The 22826-nt window shown below is 41.6% G+C and overlaps 1 protein-coding gene across 2 annotated transcripts in view; it reads left to right on the plus strand.

Annotated features, from left to right (window-relative positions):
• The first annotated feature begins 4311 nt into the window (after window positions 1-4311).
• The window catches only part of SLC5A2 (solute carrier family 5 member 2), a 103830-nt gene continuing 85315 nt past the window's right edge, over window positions 4312-22826 (plus strand). For both annotated transcript variants that reach the window (XR_004539592.1, XM_033945966.1), the window contains exon 1: window positions 4312-4457. Coding sequence is in view for 1 of the 2 variants with exons in the window: in XM_033945966.1 (XP_033801857.1) it covers window positions 4353-4457 (105 nt within the window). In the remaining variant the exon portion in view is untranslated. The remainder of the gene's footprint in view (window positions 4458-22826) is intronic.

Below are 22826 nucleotides of genomic sequence, written 5' to 3' on the forward strand. Positions count from 1 at the left end.
TCATTGACCTTTGAATCAATTTTTCCTCTGCCATTCTGGGGACCCTCAGGGTGGATATATATTGCTGTGTGGCAAACTTGAAGAATAACTTCAAGATAGCTGCCAAAGAGGTTCAGTGTTTAAAAGGAAGATTTTAGGATGCACCAGCCCCACCCATTCTGTCTCCTTGCTCCACCCTTGGCACAATTCAATTCTGTAGTCACAGTATCAAAAAGCTGCTTTTATAAAATATTTCTTGCCAGTCATCGTAGTCCAGCACAAGGTATAGAAGAGGTTCCCAGTAATCCTGGGAGAGCTGTGCCTGGAAGAAGGGCTAAAATTTGGGGTCTGTAGCCAGGATGGCCACACTGGGAGAGAAGGTGAAGCAGTCAGGTGTGCAGGTGGTATATTCGTCCATTCTCCCTGTTGAAGGTAAAGGCCAGGGCAGAGAATCTCACATCCTGGCGATGAATGCGTAGCTACGTGGATGGTGTCGTTGAGAGCGTTTTGGCTTCCTGGACCATGGGATTATCTTCCAAGGGCTGCTGAGTAGGGATGGTGTACATCTATCAAAGAAGGGAAGAAGTGTCTAAAATTTAATGCTAAGAAATGCAAGGTCATGCTTTTGGGCTGAAAAAACCCAAGGGAACCATACAGTTTAGGTGGTAAAGAATTTATGTGCACCACAGAAGAGCGAGATTTGGGTGTGATTTTATGTGATGATCTTAAGGTGGCCAAATAGGTTGAAAAGGTGATGTTGAAAGCTAGAAGAATGTTAGGTTGCATAGGGAGAGAAATGGCTAGTAGGAAAAAGGAGATATTAATTCCCCTGTATAAGACTTTGGTGAGACCTCTTGTAGAATATTATGTACTATTCTGGAGTCTGCACCTTCAAGAAGATATAAAAAAAGATGAGTAGGTTCAGAGAAAGGCTACTAAAATGGTGTGTGTCATCACAAGGTGTATAGGGACAGACTTAAAGATCTCAATCTGTATACTTTGGAGGAAAGGTGGGAGAGGGGAGATATGATAGAGACGTTTAAATACCTACGTAATGTAAATGCACATGAGTCGAGTCTCTTTCATTTGAAAGGAAACTCTGCAATGGGAGGGCATAGGATGAAGTTAAGAGGTGATAGAGTAATCTAAGGAAATAAGGGGTTTCTAATGGGACCTGTGCTATTTAACTTATTTATAAATGATCTAGAAATTGAAACAAAAAGTGAGGTGATTAAATTTGCAGATGGCACTAAACTGTTCAAAGTTTAGTGATGCATGCAGATTGTGAAAAATTGCAGGCAGACCATAGGAAATTGAAGACTGAGCGTTTAAGTGGCAGATAAAATTTAATGTGGACAAATGCAAAGTGATGCACATTGGGAAGAATAATTCAAATCACAGTTACTGAATGCTAGGGTCTACCTTGGGAGTTAGCACCCAAGAAAAGGATCTGGGTGTCATTGTGCGGTGGTGGCCAACAAAAGCAAACAGGATGCTAGGAATTACAGGAAAACCTTGGTTTGCAAGTGTTTTGCAAGACAAGCAAAACATTTTATTAAATTTTAACTTGATATACAAGCAATGTCTTGCAATACAAGTAAGTACAGTATATACGCATCACATGATCACAACTGAGCCAATGGTTCTTCTCTCTTCGACGCTGCAAGCATGTAGTGACTGTTCTAAATGAGCAAACTCTTGTAATACGAGTACATACAGTATACACCTGTCACAATGGAGTCAATGGTTCTTCTCTCTCTGACGCAGCAGGAGTGTAGTGACTGTTCTAAATGAGCGAAGTCTTGCAATACAAGTACGTACAGTATTTTGTATTAAAGTTTTTGGGTTGTGGAACGAATCATCTGAGTTTCCATTATTTCCTATGGGGAAATTTGCTTTGATATACGAGTGCTTTGGATTACAAGCATGCTTCTGGAACAAATTATGCTTGCAAACCAAGGTTTTACTGTATATTACTGTATATTAAAAAGAATGGTTAACAAGACTAAGAATGTTATACTGCTCCTGTATCGTTCCATGGTGTGACCTAACCTAGAGTATTGCGTTCTGGTCTCCTTATCTCAAGAAAGATAGAGGCACTAGAAAAGGTTCAAAGAAGAGCGACCAAGATGATAAAGAGGATAGAACGCCTCTTGTATGAGGAAAGACTAAAAAGGTTAGGACTTTTCAGCTTGGAAAAGAGACTGCTGAGGGGAGATATAATTGAAGTCTACAAAATCCTATGTGGAGTAGAACGGGTACAAGTGGATCAATTTTTCACTCTGTTAAAAATTACAAAGACTAGGGGACACTCAATGAAGTTACTTTTAAAACCAATAGAAACAAATATTTTTTTAACTCAGAATAGTTAAGCACTGGAATGCTTTGCCAGAGGTTGTGGTAAGAGTGAATAGCATAGCTGATTTTAAGAAAGGTTTGGACAATTTCCTGGAGGAAAAGTTCATAGTCTGATATTGAGAAAGACATGGGGCAAGCCACTGCTTGCCCTGGAATGGTAGCATGGAATGTTGCTACTCTTTGGATTTTGGCCAGATACTAGTGACCTGGATTAGCCACTGTGAGAATGGGCTACTGGGCTTGATGGACCATTGGTGTGACCCAGTAAAGCTGTTCTTATGACAAAAATGATAAAAGTGATGGGATGACTTCCCTATGAGGAGAGGCTAAAGTGGCTAGGGTTTCTTCAGCTTGGAGAAGAGATGGCATAGGGATGATATGATAGAGGTTTATAACATACTGAGTGGAGTGAAAAGGGTAGATGTGAATCTATTCTTTCCAAAAATATTAGGACTAGGGGACATGTGATGAAGCTACATAGTAGATTTAAAACAGACCAGAGAAAATATTTCTTCACACAACATATAATTAACTGTGGAATTCATTGCCGGAGAACGTGGTAAAATCATTTAGCTTAGCAGGGTTTTAAAAAGGTTTGGATAATTTCCTAAAAGAGATGTCCGTAGGTCATTATTGAGATGGTGTGGGGAAATCCACTGCTTATTCCTGGGATAAGCAGCATAAAATCTGTTTTACTACTTGGTATCTAGCTAGGTATATCTCTCATGCCCTTACCTTAGTCTAGGTACTCACTCCTCCCCTGCCCTAGTCTGGCATCTCTCTCATGCCCTTCCCTTGTCTGGCAACTCACCCTTCCCCTGCCCTTCTCTGGTCTGGTATCTCGTGCCCTTCCCTGGTCTGGCAACTCACCCCTCGCCTGCTCTTCCCTGTTCTGGCAACTCACCCCTCACCTGCCCTTCCCTAGTCTGGCATCTCTCCCCTTCCCTGCCCTTATGTGGTCTGACATCTTTCTCCCCTCCCCTGATCTTCCCTCATCTGGAATCTCTCTCCCCTCCCTTGCCCTTTCCTTATCTGGCATCTCTCTGCCCTTCCCTCATCTGGCATCTCTCTCCCCTCCCCTGACCTTCCCTCATCTGGTATCTCTCTCCCCTCCCTCATCCTTTCCTCATCTGGCATTTGTCATCTTCCCTTCCTTTATCGGGCATCTTTCCCCTTCCCTCCCCTCATCTGGCATCTTTCCCTTGCCCTTCCCTTATCTGGCATCTCTCTCCTGCCCTTCCCTTCCATGTACTTTCCTGGTCTAGTTTCCTTTTTCCCCTTCCCATGGTACCTCTACTTCCCAACCCTACCCAGACCTACCTTAAAACTCCTGGTGGTCTAGTGGCTTCTTCATAGGCAGGAAAGATCCCTAGTCTTCCCTGCCCACTGCCACCACTAGACTTGTTGGGCAAACTGGATGGACCATTCAGGTCTTTATCTGCTGTCATTTACTATGTTAATACAGTTTTAAAATGTCTTCTGAGACTTCATGCTTTATTACTGGCAACTGTGACCAAAGTCTTTCCTGCCCTCTGCTGCTGCTAGTCTCAGCAACCACGGAGATATTCCAACACCTCCAGGAGATCTACTAATGCAAGGCAAAGATATTGCCAGCTTTCTGCACCTATTTACCTCCCTCCAGGGGGTAAAGAAAAGCAGGGGAGTTCAAAAGGAACTATGAAAGAGAAAAGAAATATTCAGTGCTCATAAGTAAGGGAGACAGGAATGAGAAATGAGGCATCACCAGAGGTTACTTTCAGGTGAAACAGGGAAGAGTTTAAGGATTTATATTCCACGAACTCTATAGACAGGGAGTGTGATGGAAATTTCCTTGGCCATGCAACTGTAACACTGTAGTAGTTAATTATAGATCAATTATTTAACAAATAACTGGTTCCCCATTAACGTGGGAAGGAACAAATGAGAAGAAACTTCTTTCAGGAAGCAGTTAGACCATTCTGGTTTAGTCCACACTCCAGAAGCAATATTGAATAGATCCACAAAACGAGATTAATATGGCCGGTCAGCACCCTACCACACAGACCGTGGCTATAAACAATGTTGCAGATATCAGTGTTATCAGCATCTATTTCCTGGTTGTAATTGGTGTGGGGCTCTGGGTAAGTCACTGGGATATTACAATGGATTTTATTCATTCTTGCAGAATTTATCTCTAAATATAAGAATTGTTCAACCTTTTAACTTTTGAAGAATTAAGCTTTGTTCTCTTGATTATACATTCTGGTAGCTATTGAACTCATTTTCTGAAGCTTGATGATGTTTATTGATCCAATACATACTACAAATCTGACAATGAAAGAAAATTACAGGGGGAAAAAGAAATCTCAGAAAAAGTGGAATAAAGTGCCTGCAGATATTGTAGCTTTTTGTACCCCCACATTTACTATTCGCCTCAACTTGGTCGACAAATTAAAAGCTGCAGTAGATTGATGTTTAGTAGCATCATTTTATTAGTAATAAAAATTATTATGAAAAAATCTGTGATCATAATGCTTAAAAGATAATTCACAGGTCAACTATTAATGAGTCTTTCTGGTGGACAAATAGAATCCCATCCACCCCATTAATGAATTTATAGACTATTTGTGGGACAAAGTACTTATTTTTGGAGCTTTATAGTTATTTAATAGATCTTCCTAATTAAACCTCACCTACTAACCCACCTTTGAAATGTTTATGTTTATTGGCATTTGATATACCGCCCTATCATGGAGAAGTTCATGGTGATGTACAATTTGTTTCTCTCAGGTTCTCTACATATTTTCCCTGTCTGTTCCGAGGGGCTCACAATCTAACTATGGTACCTGAGAAAATCAAGAAATGCATTGGCCATAAGATTTCTAAGAGCAAACATAGAACCTGCTTGATGGTTCAGCAAAGACCTGTTTACTTGTCTTTTCTGTCTGTTCTAACTAGATTATAAGCCACATAAAGCAGGGCTTATCCAGTACAAGATACTACTACATACTACAGAACTTACATATTAAGATCAGCCTAAGATATCCTCCATTATAGACATCTCCGGGTGAAGGAACAGAACTGTGTACTGCTATATGGATAACTTGGGTTCAAGTCTAGGGTCAGGTCTTTCACTATCTAGGTTAGTCAGAGTTGGGATGTTGTGAAAGCAGCATTCACAATCCCTGGGGGCGGGGGGGAGAGGGACTCACAGTCATTGTGCAATGATGACAGCTAGTGGCCAGATTTAGATCACAGGGGTGCATGGTTGGAGCCATGAAGCACTGACCTGAACTAAGGAATGTTGTAGCAATAACCAAGTTAAGTGAATTGGGATAAGATCTAAAATGGGGAAAAAATTATTGGGCAGTGTCAGGTATCACTTCCTGAAAGATATCGTCATGTAAAAATAGGGTCATGGCAAAAATGTCAGCAACATAAGAAAAACTGAATGCAGAACCTGTGAGCATCTCCAGCTCCCCTCCATGGGTCCAGCACATCGTCCTCCCCCACCCACAAATCCAGGACCTCTTCCTTTTCTTCCCTCAGCCACCCATAAGTCCAGCATCACTCTCTTTCCCTCCTTCAAACCTACCCCCTAAATCCAGCATCACACTCTCCATTCAAACCATAGCCTCTGGGTACAGCACCATTCCCTCTCCTTTCTCAAACCCTCCCCATCTGGGTCCAGCACCACATTCTCTTCTTTCTCCCATCCCCAGTCCATCAAACCTGCTTTGCTGGCCACCAGCAGTTTTAACTCACTGCTTGGGCCAGCGTTGGATCCTCTCTGCCATGTCCTGCCATCTAACACAACTTCCTGTGTATGTGAGGTGGGACGCAGCAGAGGGAAAGATCTGGCACTGCCCCAAATAACATATTAATATTGCAGATTCCGGCAAAGCAAGTTTGATAGACCAGGAGGAGCTTAGGGGAGAGCAAAAAGAAAGCAGGAAGAGGTGCAAGTCTCCCCAATAGGAGGAGAGGGGAAAAGAGATTGCCATAAACTTCTTTTTTTTTTAACACATTACTTTGTGCCGGCCCTGCAACACATCTCCTGGATGCTCACGATACACCGGTTGAGAACTACTGCTCCAGGCAAATGGAACTTGGGCACTCTTCCTAGTATGTCCTGGTCTTGTCTATTTCTGGATTCTGTTGGCTGATCTCTCTAGATATGATCCTCTTGGATCTTAGTCATCACTTTCTCCTTTATGTAAGCTTGTAGTTTGTTGAAGCCTAGCCAGTAAAGGCCTTTTAGTACTCCCAGCTGATGATCTAGCTGGTCTTTGAAGGGATAGCATCCCAAACTCTACCTGAGCCCCTATTTGGGCTCCTACAGCTTTCCTTGCTTCTTGCCTCCAAAAGAATCTAAAGAAGACTCCCTAGGATTTAATTCTATAGCAGGGGAACTTGTAGGGGCCTATTCTATAAAGGCTTTATTCTTTACTTTAGAGAATACTAGTGTAGTAGTGAAACTACATACCTATAAGTTAGGAATGACCACCTAAATTCTAGTGATCTGTACATAGCTTACAGAAATCTGTAATTTTCACATGTATATCCTGCCTATGCTCCACTCAAATATGTGCTATGTACAATATAGGTATATTTAAGGAATAAAGTCATATATGCACACATAACTATATATGCTATTATTCTAATGATTTATGCATGTATTTGGCTTGTAATTTATAGCACATACTTTACAGAACTATCCTAATCCCTGCTTACAGGGATATTTATTCTTATTTCCTAAATGACAGAAAAAGACATCCCCTGCCGAGATACTCACTGGTTGGCCAATCCTCCATCACTTAAACACAAAAGACAGGTCAGATTAGGAGCAGGAACTATAAAATGTTCTCCTGTGTAGATATAGATGCACATTGTGATCCTGTTACAGCAGCAGAGTATCTGTCACTCACTCATTTTATGGAAGAGAAGGTTCATATGAAACTATCAAAACCAAAAGTGGCAAGACAAAGGGTTCAGATGGTATATACCTCAGGAAATTAAGACAGCTGGAAAAGGACCTTAGGAATTTGTGCTTATGTCCATGAAAGTTTCCAGGGTTCAATGCCTCCCCAGGCAGCTAAAGAGCTTTAGACCTCACTATTATGAAGGTATCTCTAAGCATCACATGACTACCCAGTCTTTGACTGAATTCAGAGTTCATAGCAGGCATTCCAGTGACCATGAAAGAAAAACTTCCCTTTGGAGGAGGTTGTGGATCTACACAAATTTTTGAACCAAAATAATTTGTAACATATCATAATCAGCTAAAGACTACCTGAAGATTACAAAGACAAATCCTGTAAGGTGGCAAATATAAAATATCAATAGGACTCAAGGGATGACCCTGAAAATTATTAACCAATAAGCCTGATGTCACTGCTAAGCAAAATAGTAGCAGCTATTCTAATAAAGCCGAAATTACTGGCTATATGGATAAACATGACTTAGGGGCATGTTTACTAAATGGTGTTGGGATTTGGAGTGAGCACAGGTTTTAGTGCTTGTTGACTGCAAATCTAACTTTTTAGGGTACATTTTATGCAAATCATGTGCGCATACATTACTTAGAATGTGCTAACAGGGTAATGTTCCTATATCCATACTGCACCTTCTCCCCAAAAAATTCCTTGACGTGCACAGACAGGTAGGTATATTACTTCAGAATGCCTTAATGCTATAATGCAGCACTCCTGGAAGAGTTTTAACACCCTTTAGTAAGCATACTCTTTAATGAGGCAGAACCAACATGGAATTACCTTCTCAATCTATTGGTTGTTTGTTGAAGGTGTTAATAAAGTTTGAAACAATTGATGTGGAGGATCATTTTCAATATGATATTTAAATCCAATTTTAGACAGTTTGGGAAAAAATGTCCAAAAATCCAATAGAGAAAATGACCATTTTCAAACCAGAAAAATGTCTTTTGTTCAAAAATGATCATTTCCAGATGTTTTTCTCAGTGCATCTCTCTTTATGAACCATTTAAAAAAAAAAATCCAAAGTAAAACCAACCATTGGGATGTAGGAGGGGAAAGCATTCTTAGCAGACTGGCCACACAGACATCCCAGCAAAGCAGTGCGGCACCCTAGGAGGCACAGCAATGAACATTACATAAAAAGTCCTAGGCACACATTTCTCCATAACCCCTTTACATTGAATGGTGAGCCCTCCAAAGCTCATCTGCAACCACCTAATTGTATACCTCCCCAATAGCCCTTATCATGTCAGGACAGTCAAAGGAGCCAACTTTTCAGAATTATTGGTGGTGCTCAAAAGTTCCACCCTAAACCCCGCCCCTGACCCCACCTCCATAATAATACACTAATTGTAATGCAATTTTTTTCCATTTTTCATATATGCACACACACACTATAATCTTATTAACAATATATAATAGTTAACCACAAAATTAAATTGCACTGTATGCTTCTCAACATTCATTCCTAACAGAACACCTGGCCTTGGTCACACATGCAGAACACAAATAGCCCCTATGTAAATACAGGACCACAGACTAAAAGTACTCTAACTCTTCCTGAACAGTTCAAAATATAGACAGCAGATATAAATTCTCTAAACTGACACATTTCAATCGCTAAATTGAAAATAAAATCATTTTCCCTACTTTTGTTGTCTGGTGATTTTATTTTTCTAATCATCTTTTCCCAGGATCTGGTTGTACTTCTGTCTGTGTTCTTAGCTGTGTTTCCAGGGCCTTCTTATCTATTAGCTTTTTTTCTCCTTCACTTTCTTCCCTACGTTCATCTTTCAAAATAGAACAAAACACAAAAGACCCCCTCTCATCAATACTGGGCAAGTTTCTCAAATAATATGATTATATAACATTTAAAGGCTTTTAAATATTTAAATGTGCTCATAAGCTCTTCAGCAAGGTGCCACAACAGCGATACAATGTCATTGGGAAGGTGCTTGAATTTTAATCATAACACATTGCATGGAGCAAGGATTCTCACTTCTACTGGAATGGCAAATGTTATGGCTCTACAAAAGTTGTTTAACAGTAGACCACTTATCTGAAAAGCTCAGTTCACGGCTCCAACACAGTCTGTGTTTCGCTAGGCTACATCAGGAAGCTGAAAAGAGTTTTTTATATTGTTTTTAGTGTGCAGTGCCTCAGAGGAGACTGGGGAGGGAGGGAGGCAGACAAAAGGGGAAGATATGCCCAGACCTTACGCCGGCCCTGATCATGTGAGGTTTCTAAAATATTGGGGGTACTCAGGCACTCACAGTACACACAGAGCTGGTGCCAATGAATATAGTAGGTTTCTAGTGGGCTCACACTTTCCACCATAAGTTTATTGTTAGAGTGGCAATATAGGCCTGGGCCCCCTTTCGCCAGTCCACTGCACCAAACACCAGTCTACCCCAGAGATCTGCTTGTTGCTCTAATAGGACAGGCCATAACATATGAAGCACATGCTAAGATTTAATAAAAGGGCCCCTAAGTTATTAAATCACAAGTAGATTCTAAAGAAATGGAGGAGGACCTTGAAAGACTGGGGGACTAGGCATCTAAATGGCAGATGAAATTTAATGTGGACAAGTGTATATAGAGAAAAATAATTCTAACTACAGAGGCATGATGCTGAATTCCATGTTAGAAGTCATCAACTAGGAAAAAAATCCTGAAGTGACAGTGGAGAGTACATGAAATCTGCTCAGTGTGTGTGGTGGTAGTCAAAAACCAAATAGATGTTAAGAGAATATCTTTGCATCAATCCACAGTGTGATTGCTCCTATAATGCTGTGTGCAGTTTTGATTGCCTCATCTCAAAAATAATATATAGTAGATAAACTAGCAACAGTACAAAGGACAACCAAACTGATAAAGGGAAGGCTAAACAGGTTAAATATAGAATTGATTTGTATGATATGCGCCATTCAACATTTGAATTCTGAGATGTCTTTAAAATCATGTGGGCAAATAGGGAATGGCTTTTTACACTTTCAAATAATATTAAGCTTAGGGGTTACTCCATGAAGCTACTAAATAGCATACTGAAAACAAATTGAAACAAGTATTTTTTCACTGGACACAAATTAAGCTGTAGAATTTGTTGCCAAATGATGTGGTGGTCAAGGCTATGATCATAGCTGGGCTTTAGAGAAAATTCTGAAGGACAAGTCCATAAATGATTATTGCAATGTAGACTTTGGCTAGCCACCTGAGAGTAAGTTATAAGGATTGGATCTTTTCTTTGGGATCCTGCTTGTTACTTTTACCCTGGAGCGTTCCAAGGTATGACTATGAGGAAGGGAGACTGAAGAGTTACAGGGGTAGGGAACTCCTGTCCTCGAGAGCCGTATTCCAGTTGGGTTTTCAGGATTTCCCCAATGAATGTGCATGAGATCTATTTGCATTCACTGCTTTCAATGCATGTTCATTGGGGAAATCCTGAAAATCCGACTGAACTACAGCTCTCGAGGACTGGAGTTCCTTACCCCTGAGTTAGAGGAACATTAAGGAGGGAATTCATGAAAGGGCATTATGCACATCAGTGTGCACTAACCGCTAAAGATGCCCCTTATATTCCTATTGGCGTCTTTAGCACTTAGCGCACTAAGGCTCCTTTTATAAAGCTGCACTAGCGTTTTTAGCGCACGTACCGGATTAGTGTGCGCTATAGCGCGTGCTACCTGAAAAACTACCACCTGCTCAAGAGGAGACAGTAGCAGCTAGTGCGCACTATTCTGTGCGTTAAGGCCTTACCACTGCCTAACTTAATTGGTTTAATTGCCTTTAAGCATTGTGGTAATTGACCACCCTGTTTAAAAACAATTAAAATAGCATCTTAAAAAAGGCACCCACTGGCACCTACATTTCTAGCGCCAGAATCTCATCTGTGGAGGTGCCTACCAGTGCCTAAGGTCAACGGAGGCATGGATAAGATTCCAGCGCCAGAAATATAGGTGCCGGTGGGCGCCTATCTTGTTTTTTTAATGTGATTCATGACAAACGTAGGCACTGGAATTGTAGGCCTTCAAAACCCTGGCCTAAATTTCCAGCACCTATGCTTGACCTGGCTATGATTCTGTAGCCGGCACCGGTGTTTGATTGACATGTGACTGGCGATGGTTTTGAAGCTGCCAGCCAATACCGACACAAGTTGCAGAATCTGCCCAGCCTCTGCCTCAGATCATGCCTACATCTGAGTCATGTAAATATAGAGGAAAAAAGAAGATGGATTGAGACATCCAGGTTTTACTTCCATTGCTTTCAATAGAAGTAAAACCTAGATGTCTCTATCCATCCTCCTTATTTCCATTGCTTTCAGTGGAAGTAAAACCCGAGTGTCTCAGTCTGTCCTCTTTCTGGAGCCATATGGTAACCCTATGCAAATGTAGGTGCCTTCTTGTCACAGCACACACTTCTACATGCATAAGCCCTGAGGTAACTTTATAAAAGCCATTTGACATGCATAAAACAAGGTTTTATATTCAGAAAAGGTCTGTAAAAAATGACACACACACACGCACACCCCTTAGGTCCTAGCAGGTTAAAATAAATCCATCAGCCCCAAACAACACTTAACATTTGTTTTGATATTTTGGAGTACCAGCTACACCTGCCATGGATAACCTGCAGATAACCAACCAAAAATCCTTTTTTTCAGTTGAGTGCAGCATGTGACTTGATAGATCTATTACAGGAACACTCAGCCATTCAACATAATCCATACTGCTGTTTTATGACAAATAAATTAATAGAACACCTGCTTCTCCTGCAGAATCCCTGCTGTCTTATGGCAAACCTGTGACACTGGGGATTTTCCTTTGCCCTATTTTACTAGTCTTTGATCAGTACTTGGTTTCACTAGAGAATTAATAATTACATAGTTAAATAGTGGTGGACTGTGCCCAGAAGGGGGTTAATGGATGGCAAATACTAGCAGTTTACAACAAAAGACTATACCGTATTTCCCCATGTATAGGCCACAGCCTATACATGGGTTTTACAAATCTCTGCATTGGGTGTGGCTTGCTTAAATGGGGCAGCTTATCTAAAGACATTAAAACTCGCTGTTAGATAAGCCATCCCATTAGAGGATTATCGTAACTTAACTTATTTTAAAATCATCCCCCTTAAATACCTGAGCAAATTGTGGACACACTCAACCAGTGGTCACTGACCTCCTCCTACCCCCCAAAAAACAAAATGAAACAGTACATACCTGTCTCTAGAATAGCAGCACCTGGCACACAGGTCTCTTAATTAGCCTGGTGAATGGGCTAGTGAGCCAGAGAGAGGAAGACCCAGACCCATAAGCCACTCTAACCATTACATTTATGGTGGAAAGTGTGAGCCCACCAAAGCCCCATTATACTGTCATATAGGTGCCACCTGCAGCCACAAGGGCCAATGGGGTGGTAGACAGGTGGGTATAATAGGTTTTGGGGGTGTTTTGGAGGGCTCACTATACATTAGAAAGGGGTTATGGTGAGATATACTTATGATACCCTTTCACAGTGCCCTCTAAGGTGCCCCACTTCTCTATTGGTATGTCTCTGTGGCCAGTCCATTACAATGTTGGCCCCTCCCAAGTCCAAATGGTCTGCATTAGGTCATTTTGAACTTGGACAGTTTTGTGGTTGAAAAAAGTGAATAAAGTTGGATGTCCAACCCTTAGGACCATGGTTTATCTAAATAGACTTTTTTTAACATCTTGTGATGTTGCTGGTTTTGAAAATGGCGGTTTCTCTGCCTCTGACTTTGTACATCTTGTAGGAAATGTCCATAGCTGGACTTAAGACATCCTATTGAAAATGGCTTCACTTTATTGATGGCTCTCCCAAGTTCAAATGAGAATCATTTCTAGTTAAATTCTGATATATGGACCATTTGTTGGGGAGGATGCAATAACAAATTTTGTTTTATCCATATTCAACTTTAAATGTTGTGATATAACCCATGCTTTCACAGCATTAACACAACATCCTATCTTTAAGCCAAAATCTCATACAACATCCATTATAGGAATCACCAAGCTGACATCATCAGAATAAATGCAGATGCTTACTCCCAACTCATACAATTTTTTACCTAAGGAAAATAACATCACATTGAATAACACAGGAGACAATGGAGAACCCTGTGGAACTCCACATTTCACTTGCCAAAGATCTAAGAACAAACCTTTCATTTTCACTTTATAGCCCTTAAACCATCTGTCCACTCTTTTCCTCTATACCACTACTACTACATGGTCTGTCCTCTTTGAGCACATTACCTGGACCCTTGTTCACACTCTCTTAACCTCACGCTTAGATTACTGCAATCTACTTCTAACTGATCTCCCAGTGTTGCCTCTCTCCCTTGCAATCTGTGCAAAACTCTGTTGCACAACTCATCTTCTACCAACCTCGTTACACTCATGTCACCCCTCTCCTTAAATCACTTCACTGGCTCCCTATCCACCATCGCATACCGTTCAAGCTCCTATTGCTGATCTACAAGTGTGTTCATTCTGCTGCCCCTCAATATCTCTCCTCTCTTCTCTCTCCTTATACACCTCTCAGAGAACTCCGTTCCTCAAATAAGCCACTCTTAGCTGTTCCCTTCTCCTCCACTGCCAATTCCAGACTTCATTCCTAAAATAAATTACCTATGTTTGTCCGCCAAGCCCCTACCGTTCCCGTGTTTAAAAGCAGACTTAATACCCACCTTTTTGACATAGCTTTCAGTCCTTAACCCTACTCCTCTGCCCTCCGACCCAGCCAGCAGATTAACCATTCCCCTGTTTGTCTGTCTTGTCTGTTTAGATGGTAAGCTCTTTCGAGTAGGGACTGTTTTCTTCTTCTTTGTGACTCTGTACAGTGCTGTGTACATCTGGTAGCACTATAGAAATAATTAATAGTAGTAGTAGTAGATTCTGCAATACATGCAACAATTGGACTTTTAAATTGCATTAGGATCTGATTCCTGCTGTTAACCTGCATTTATTCCTTTGTCAATGTTTTACTGCAATTTTCTGTGCTGCTCAGCTGAAATTTTCCAAAGCAGTCAACCATGAAGATTAAAAACACTGGACATGCTGTCTTTAGAAAACCTATCTTACTAATTACACTCATGTAAGATAGTGGAGGTACTCTAAGCAGGGCATATGTGTATCTTCCTTTTCCACCCCTCTTCTGTCTTTATAGCTAGGTCAGTCCTTCCATTAGATGAACCTAGGCAGTCACCTAGCTTCCCAGAATTTGGAGTATGGGGAGCAGCAAGCAATCAGTAAAACTAGCTGGAATGAATAGCATAGCTGGCAGGGATTACCAGGTCATGTCAACTACACATAAGAATAGTTATACTGGATCAGACAAATGATCCATCTAGCCCAGTATCCTGCTTCCAACAAGTACTTGGCAGAATCCCAAATAGTAGCAAGAAGACAAGAACATTGTCTTCTTCAAACAGGGCAATGGGAGCTTGTGCTGTCGCTCCCCACCACTCTTGCTTATGGCTGGCACTGTGAACATATTCAAAACATGTGGTCTTAGACTCAGCACTTCTTGATGCTGAATTTGTCCATCACAAGATCAGCATCATAAAGTAGTAGCCTTGGGGGTATGGCTTAGCAAACAGAGGGTGTGGCTTAGTGAGCATGTCAGATGGATGTAGTCTGTGAGCGCTCTGCACAAAGAGCCTTTAATGAAGAAAATCAGCCTCATTGCTGACAGTGGTGTAGTAAGGGGGTTGCAGGGGGGGCGGTCCCTCCCAGATGTGGTCTTCCTAAGAGCGTGGCACCCCTTCTCCTCTTCTCCCCTGCTCCTTTCCTTGTCGCGTGCAGGAACCCCTTGCCTTCCTCCTTGACTTCCCTGGTGCAAGGTTGCTGCCCACTCGGCATTCTCTCTTACATCACTTCAGAAATTTGTTGACTCTTATCAAGATGTAGTAAACTTCTCTCTTGTAATAAACATATAAACCTCACAGATAATTACTGTGAGCATGTATATTCATGCTATGGAAACTTCATTCTTATATTTGGATGCCATTTGGCGATGGCCCTCATTTCACTGTGATCTCCGACTACGAATATAGGCACACCCATTATATTTTCACTTGACTATATTTACCACCACATCCCTGGGACTTTTTCAGAGATGGTTTATTTGCTATCTCAAGAATATCTGTATACTTTTCTGATACAGTAAAACCTTGGTTTACGAGTATAATTTGTTCTAAAACCATGCTTGTAATCCAAAACACTCGTACATCAAAGCGAATTCCCCCATAAGAAATAATGGAAACTCAGACAATTCGTTCCACAACCCAAAAACATGAATACAAAATTCTCTCTTACATCACTTCAGAAATTTGTTGACTCTTATCAAGATGTAGTAAACTTCTCTCTTGTAATAAACATATAAACCTCACAGATAATTACTGTGAGCATGTATATTCATGCTATGGAAACTTCATTCTTATATTTGGATGCCATTTGGCGATGGCCCTCATTTCACTGTGATCTCCGACTACGAATATAGGCACACCCATTATATTTTCACTTGACTATATTTACCACCACATCCCTGGGACTTTTTCAGAGATGGTTTATTTGCTATCTCAAGAATATCTGTATACTTTTCTGATACAGTAAAACCTTGGTTTACGAGTATAATTTGTTCTAAAACCATGCTTGTAATCCAAAACACTCGTACATCAAAGCGAATTCCCCCATAAGAAATAATGGAAACTCAGACAATTCGTTCCACAACCCAAAAACATGAATACAAAATGCTGTATGTTCTTGTATTGTGTAGAATCAGAGAAAGAAGAACCATCGGCTCAGTTGTGATGTGATGCATATATACTGTATGTGCTTAAAGTATTATAAGACTTTGCTCGTTTAGAACAGTCACTATACTCTTGCAGTGTCAGAAAGAGAATAACCATTGGCTCAGTTCTGATGTTGTGATATGTGTATACTTTATGTACTTGTATTGCAAGACCTTGCTTATATATCAAGTTAAAATTTAATAAAATGTTTTGCTTATCTTGCAAAACACTTGCATACCAAGGTTTCACTGTCCTTCTTTCAGGTCCATTCACTTGTATGCATTTAAATCACTAATGCTCTATGGTTTTCTAGTATACTATATTAATACCATAAATATTGGATTTACATGTTATTTCCTTAAATGTTAATGGGTTAAACCACTGTATCAAATGTAAAGAAATGTCCAATTACCTGATTTCTTTTCATCCAGATATTATATTTCTACAAGACACCCATCTATCTATAGTAAGTTGGGCTAAAACTTCTATCAAAGGATTCTCTAAAAATGGTGTATCTATTTATATTTCACAGAATCAAAAGTCTGACGAAAACAAAAACACCATGTTCAAGATGCAGGCTATATTGAAAGTTCAGTCAAATAATTCATATGACTAGATACCTAGGACCCAAGATGTTGGAGACTATGGACCCAACACGGTCCCTGTTTCGACAAAAACTGTCTTCCTCAGGGGACCCTGAAGGTCCTAATGCAAAAAATACGTGGGTCAAATACTAAAACCAGTCCTGGGTGAAAAGTCTGCGCAAAAAACAGAAGAAATTGACCCTAAAATATCCACAAAGAAGAAAATCCAGAGAAAACTCTGTGCACCAATACTATTACATTCCACTATACATACGATATTGATATTGGATCATGCTCCAGTTTCATTATATCTCAGACTTACTGAAGCTACTAAAACCAGTCCCTCCTGGAGATTTAGAGTGTAAACAATTTTTATTGACAAAAAACAGGTGGAACCAAAGGAAAACATTTGCATACAAAAGACAGCAAACAGAGGTGGGATATCCGTTAGAATAATGCAGAACAGTATAAAATCATGCGTGATTTATACCCACCCAAAAACCCCAGAAATCTCCCAGCCCCCCAGTTACCCTACAAGCAGGGAGAGGGATGCAGTCCCAAAAAAGGAACAAATGATCACACATGATTCCCCCAGGGTCTGGACTCTGATGACCCAAGGGCAGTCAGCGGGGCTAAGCACCCTCTTCCCCCCCAAAAAAAAACCCCCACAAGCCAGATCCCCCTCCCCACACCCCCTCCCCACCTCCAGAGCAGAGGGACACGAAGAACCAGAACCGACGTGGGTGCACCCAACAATTAAGGTAGAGAATTAAGTATGAGGCTGCGCCCCCTAAGGGACATAGAGCACAAATATGGGTCCCAAAGAAGCATAAAACTACGCCGACGTTTAAGAGAGATCCCCACCTCCCGCGCCTCCCAAAGAACTAACGTATGGAGGTGAGTTCTCCACTGCCAAAATATCGGGGGGTTCGGAGAAGTCCAATGTTGCAGAATACACCCGGCGAGCCAGGAGACACACCTTACGACAGAGCCAACGAACCTCTCTGGGAAAGGTCCCAAAAGCATCCGGGATGTCCAGCACCACCTGATCAACAGTACCAGCCACAGCATGACCCATGATGGAACTCAAATACCGCACCACCTCAACCCAAAAGGCCCGAATGCACCAGCACTCCCACAGGGCATGCGAAAAAGAATTGGGGGCGTTACCACACTTGAGACACAAAAGCGAGGCAATACCTCCAATTTTATAAAGATGAACCTGGGTGAAGTAGCCTCTATATAAGACACGAGCATAGCATTCTCGTAGTACTGCTCCACGGATTAAACGGGGTAGACCCACAAGGTTCCGGGGAATATTCCAGGAGGCTAAATCTATTTGAAGTTCCATCGCCCAACCCTCCCGAATCCTCTGATAGTCCCGAGCAGTCTCAAAAGGAAGCAAGGCTTTATACAAGGCAGACACAGAGGTCTGAGAAAGCTCAACGTGAGCAAAAAAGTTCCAAAGACGAACACCCAGCGGAAGATGGAGGGCCGCCTGCGGGAGCGAAAGGATATAATGTTTAATCTGACAATAGGCAAAAATGTCTCCCCAACAATGGCCCAAACAGTCCTGAAAAGCAGCCAGAGGCCTCAAATTCCCGTCAGCTAGCAAAAGATGTTCCACCAAATAAACACCCGTTTTCCAACGACGAAAACTAGGATTGTCCAGCCCAGGCACAAAAAGAGGATTGTCTGTCGGGACAACAAATTACTCACCCACAGATTCCCCCCAGACACCGCACCAGGCCCTCCCATGTTCCCCACATGCAGCCAAAAGCACCGTGCCACGGAACTCCCGAGGCAAAGCCTCGTGTGACAGATGAAGCAAAGCAAGAAGAGAGTATGGGGCAAACAGGGCAGCTTCAAAAGAAGTAAGGGTATATTGAGATTCCCCAAACAACTAATCCTTATGGTGGCACAAAAGACATGCTAAATTGTATAACACAAAATCTGGAATACCGAGAATCCCCTGCTGCCACCCACCCACCAGGAAATCATAGTGCAATCTAGGTTTCTGCCCCTGCCAACAAAACCTGGACAGTACTCGATTTAAAGCCCGCAAGTCTTTCTTGAGTAAGCGCAAGGGAAGAATCCGGAACACATAAAGCCATTGGGGAAAGATGACCATTCAAATCAACGCAATTCGACCAAGCAAGGTGAGTGGCATATCTCTCCAGTGGTCCAATTGGTGAGTGGTACGATCAAGGAGCTCCCGAATGTTAATCGAATAAAGGCGACCAGGTGGAGCTGAAAGTTGGATCCCAAGATAACGAAAGGAATCTGTCGCCCAACGAAGCGGGAAAGAAGTCTCCCACTGGCCCGTAACTCTGGGGAAGAGGACAAAGCCACCAATTTGCCCAAATTCAGGTGGAAGCCGGCGAAATCCCCATATTCGTGTATCATCTCCAACAAAACCAGCAAAGAAGTATGAGGGTCCGTTAAATAAACTAGCAGATCATCAGCAAAAGCTGCCACCTTGAAACAAAAAGTGTCTATAGACACCCCTTTCACCTCAGGAGTCTGGTGAATGGCACGAATCAGGGGATCTAATGACAAAATAAACAGGAGCGGAGACAGGGGGCATCCCTGCCTTGTGCCACGAAAAATCTCAAGCTGCGAAGACCTGCAACCATTCACCATAAGAAACACTGCCGGGGACGCATATATGGCTCGCAGAGCCGAAACAAAGCTCCCCAAATACCCATACCTGCTTAAGGTCGCGTATAAAAAGTCCCAGTTAACCCGGTCAAACGCTTTCTCTGCGTCAAAGTTGATAAGAAGTGAAGGTGTGCATTGGCGTGTACAAAATGCCAAAGAGGCAAGAATCCGTTGAAGATTCTTCTCAACTGAGCGGCCCTTAACAAACCCAACCTGGGCCTCATAGAGGCGCTCCGGAAGAATGCAAGCCAAACGGTTAGCCAAAACCTTGGCCAACAACTTCACCTCATAATTAAGTAATGATATGAGGCGGTATGATTCCAGCTCAGTAGGATCATGCCCCAGCTTAGGAAGAACAATGATTTGGGCCACATTGAGATAAGCAGGCATAGCCTCCGCATCAACCATCACATTAAACATAGCCATTAGGGGGGAAACAATATCTTGGTGCATCAACTTATAAAATTCAGCCCGAAAGCTATCTGGACCAGGAGTCTTCAGGGTAGGGCTCTGACGAATAGCTAAGTCCACCTCCACTTCAGTCAGCGGGACATTCAACAGTGTCAAATGAGCATGGGTCAGCCGAGGCAAGACCAAGGTGTCCAAATACATCTCCCTCGGCAGCCTTGCAGCGAAGGCTCAGCATACAACGCAGCATAATAGTCCCAAAATGCCTGACAAATGGCCTCATCATCAGTGAGAGGCCCAGAACTCAGCAAGGTGAAACAATTTTCTATCTGCTTTCCCGGTGCGAAATCAAACGGGCTAAAAGTCGACCACATTTATTACCATAGGCATACAATTTATACTTATAGTAAGCCAAACCTTTAGTCGTACATTGGTGAAGCCTCTCATTCAAAGTGACTTGCATATCTAGCAAAGCCTGTCGATTAGCTGCAGTGGGGGCGGCGACCATACTCTCGATGAAGAGCCACCAATTGCCAGGATAAGCGTAAAATTTCCCGATCTCGACTCTTCCGAGCCTGTGTGACATAGCTAATAATATGACCTCAGAGAACCACCTTAGCGGCCTCCCAAAAGAGGACCAGGTCATTTCCATGTTGTCTATTATGAAAGGAGTAATCCTTCCAGCAAGCCAACAGTGAATCATAAAACTTAGGATCTTGCCGAGCCAAAGAGGATATGTCCATGAACAGGGATGTGAAGTCTGGCCAGGAGGAGACCACTCCAACCACACCCAAGCATGATCCGAGATCGCATAAGGGCCAATCTCTGTCCGTATGACCTGAGAAAAAATTGTCCGCAAAATAACAGGTAATCAATGGGTAGAATGAGCGCGAGACATATGAGTAATGTCCTTCTCCAAAGGGTGCAAAATCTGCCAAACATCCTCAAGCTCCAAAAACTGACAGAATGACAGATAAGGGGGGGGCCCACAGTACTTCAGAGTAGAGAACAATATAATTCAGAGGCCTATAGACAACTTAGTAATACCAATGCCTATTGTGAACTAGAGTCAGATCCGGTAATAAGTTTACAAGAGAAAATTAGTATTATAGTGGAACTGGCTCTAAAAAGAGAGATGATAACTAAGAAGGAAGCAAGTTTTTTGATGGAGCAATGGCCTACTACCCCCAAGATCTACTTTGTTCCGAAAGTACATAAAAATGTTCATAATCCCCCTGGGAGACCTATTGTTTCTACTAAAGGATCAGTCCTAGAACCGCTATCACAGTTTGTGGATCATTTTCTGCAACCTTTTGTGATATTGGTTACATCTTTTATAAAAGATTCGTCCCACTTTATCACCATGTTATAAAATTTGGAGGTACCAACTGAAGCTCCCATTCTAGCCTCTCTTGACATAACATCTCTATATACTATAATCCCACAGCAAGCTGCCTTGGAAACTATAAAGTACTACCTGGAAAAAAGAACAGGAGAACCTAGAGTACATACGGCATTTTTACTTGAATTAGCAGAATTGGTCATCTCAGCCAATTACTTTTGGTTCAATGAAAAATATTATTTACAAACCTAGGATGTGGCGATGGGGGCTATATTAGCCCCCTCTGTGGCAACTTTATATTTGGCAAGAATGGAGGAGAATATGATTTATCCACTACAAAATTTTGGGAAGGTGGTGGTATGGAAACGTTTTTTGGACGACATGTTTATGATTTGGAAAGATTCTGAAGAAACATTAAAAGTTTTTATACAGGAATTGAACAGATTGAACCAGTATATACAATTTACGTTAGAATATAACATTGGAAAAGTAGATTTCATGGATCTTACAATGATTTTTGAACATGGCAGATTTATAACCACGCTGTATCGCAAACCAGTGTCTAGGAACACGCTACTGAAGTTCCATAGCCATCACCCATACAAACTGAAATAGAACCGGTTGGGCAATTTTTGAGGTTACGCCGGGTATGCTCTGAAGAAAAGGGTTTTATATATCAATCTAAGCAACTGGAATCTAGAATCCGAGCATGAGGTTACCCTAGCAGAGCTATCCGAAAAGCTTTTTTGAGAGCAAAGTTTGCCAATCGTGAGTTACTGTTAAATCCTCCATCCACCACTCGAGAAGAAAAAGATCCATATGAGAACAATTCTAGAATGGTTTGTGTTCTGCCTTTTCACACGGGATCTAGTTGTTAACAGTATGAGAAAATATTGGCACATTTTACAAGCAGTTCCGAACATCTATAATAACATACCATCGAGGCAATAATATAGGCGAATGCCTTGCACGTAATCGTTATTATATCAAGTTGAGTGAAGTACAAGGCACTCTGGGTCATCGGAAGTGCCAAAATTGGCAATGGTGCAATAGCACAATAGAAGGAGCAGAGTGGCAGCCTCCAAATAGGGAAATGAATATAATAGCTAGGACTGCTACTACATGTAAGGCATATAATGTAGTATATGTTATTATATGTCCGTGCAATTTAATGTATATAGGCAGAACAAGCCGTCCGATGAACATCAGACTTAATGAATACAAATCTAGAATTGTTAATAAAGTAATGGAGGCCCCTTTAGTTCAACATTGGGAAACCCAGGGACATGAGATCGCGGATTTAGGTGGCGGGTTATAGCACACATAAGAGAAGGGTGGGAGGGTGGCGACTATAAACAAAAATTAAATTGGATGGAACAAAAATGGATTTATAGGTTGGATACGGTGGAACCAGGGGGCTTAAATCAAGAAATAGAATGGGGTACTTTATTATAGTGTGTGATTCTGATTCGCTAAACAAATAGGTGACATCAGAGAGAGGGGAGGTACTTATAGGAGTAAAAAAGACGCCGCGGCCATCTTATTTGAATAGAAAATACATAGATCGGGATAGTTTGTTTAAATGGATAAAGGGTAAGCGTATGATATTATATGTATCGTATGGTTCCCTTGAACAATTTTGAAGAAACAAGGGGGTAGGAGTAATATTGCCTTTTCTTGCTTGTATAGGGGACTGATTCTTGAAGC

This window comes from Geotrypetes seraphini, chromosome 5 (assembly GCF_902459505.1).
Source record: "Geotrypetes seraphini chromosome 5, aGeoSer1.1, whole genome shotgun sequence".
NCBI classification, from domain to species: Eukaryota; Metazoa; Chordata; class Amphibia; order Gymnophiona; family Dermophiidae; genus Geotrypetes; species Geotrypetes seraphini.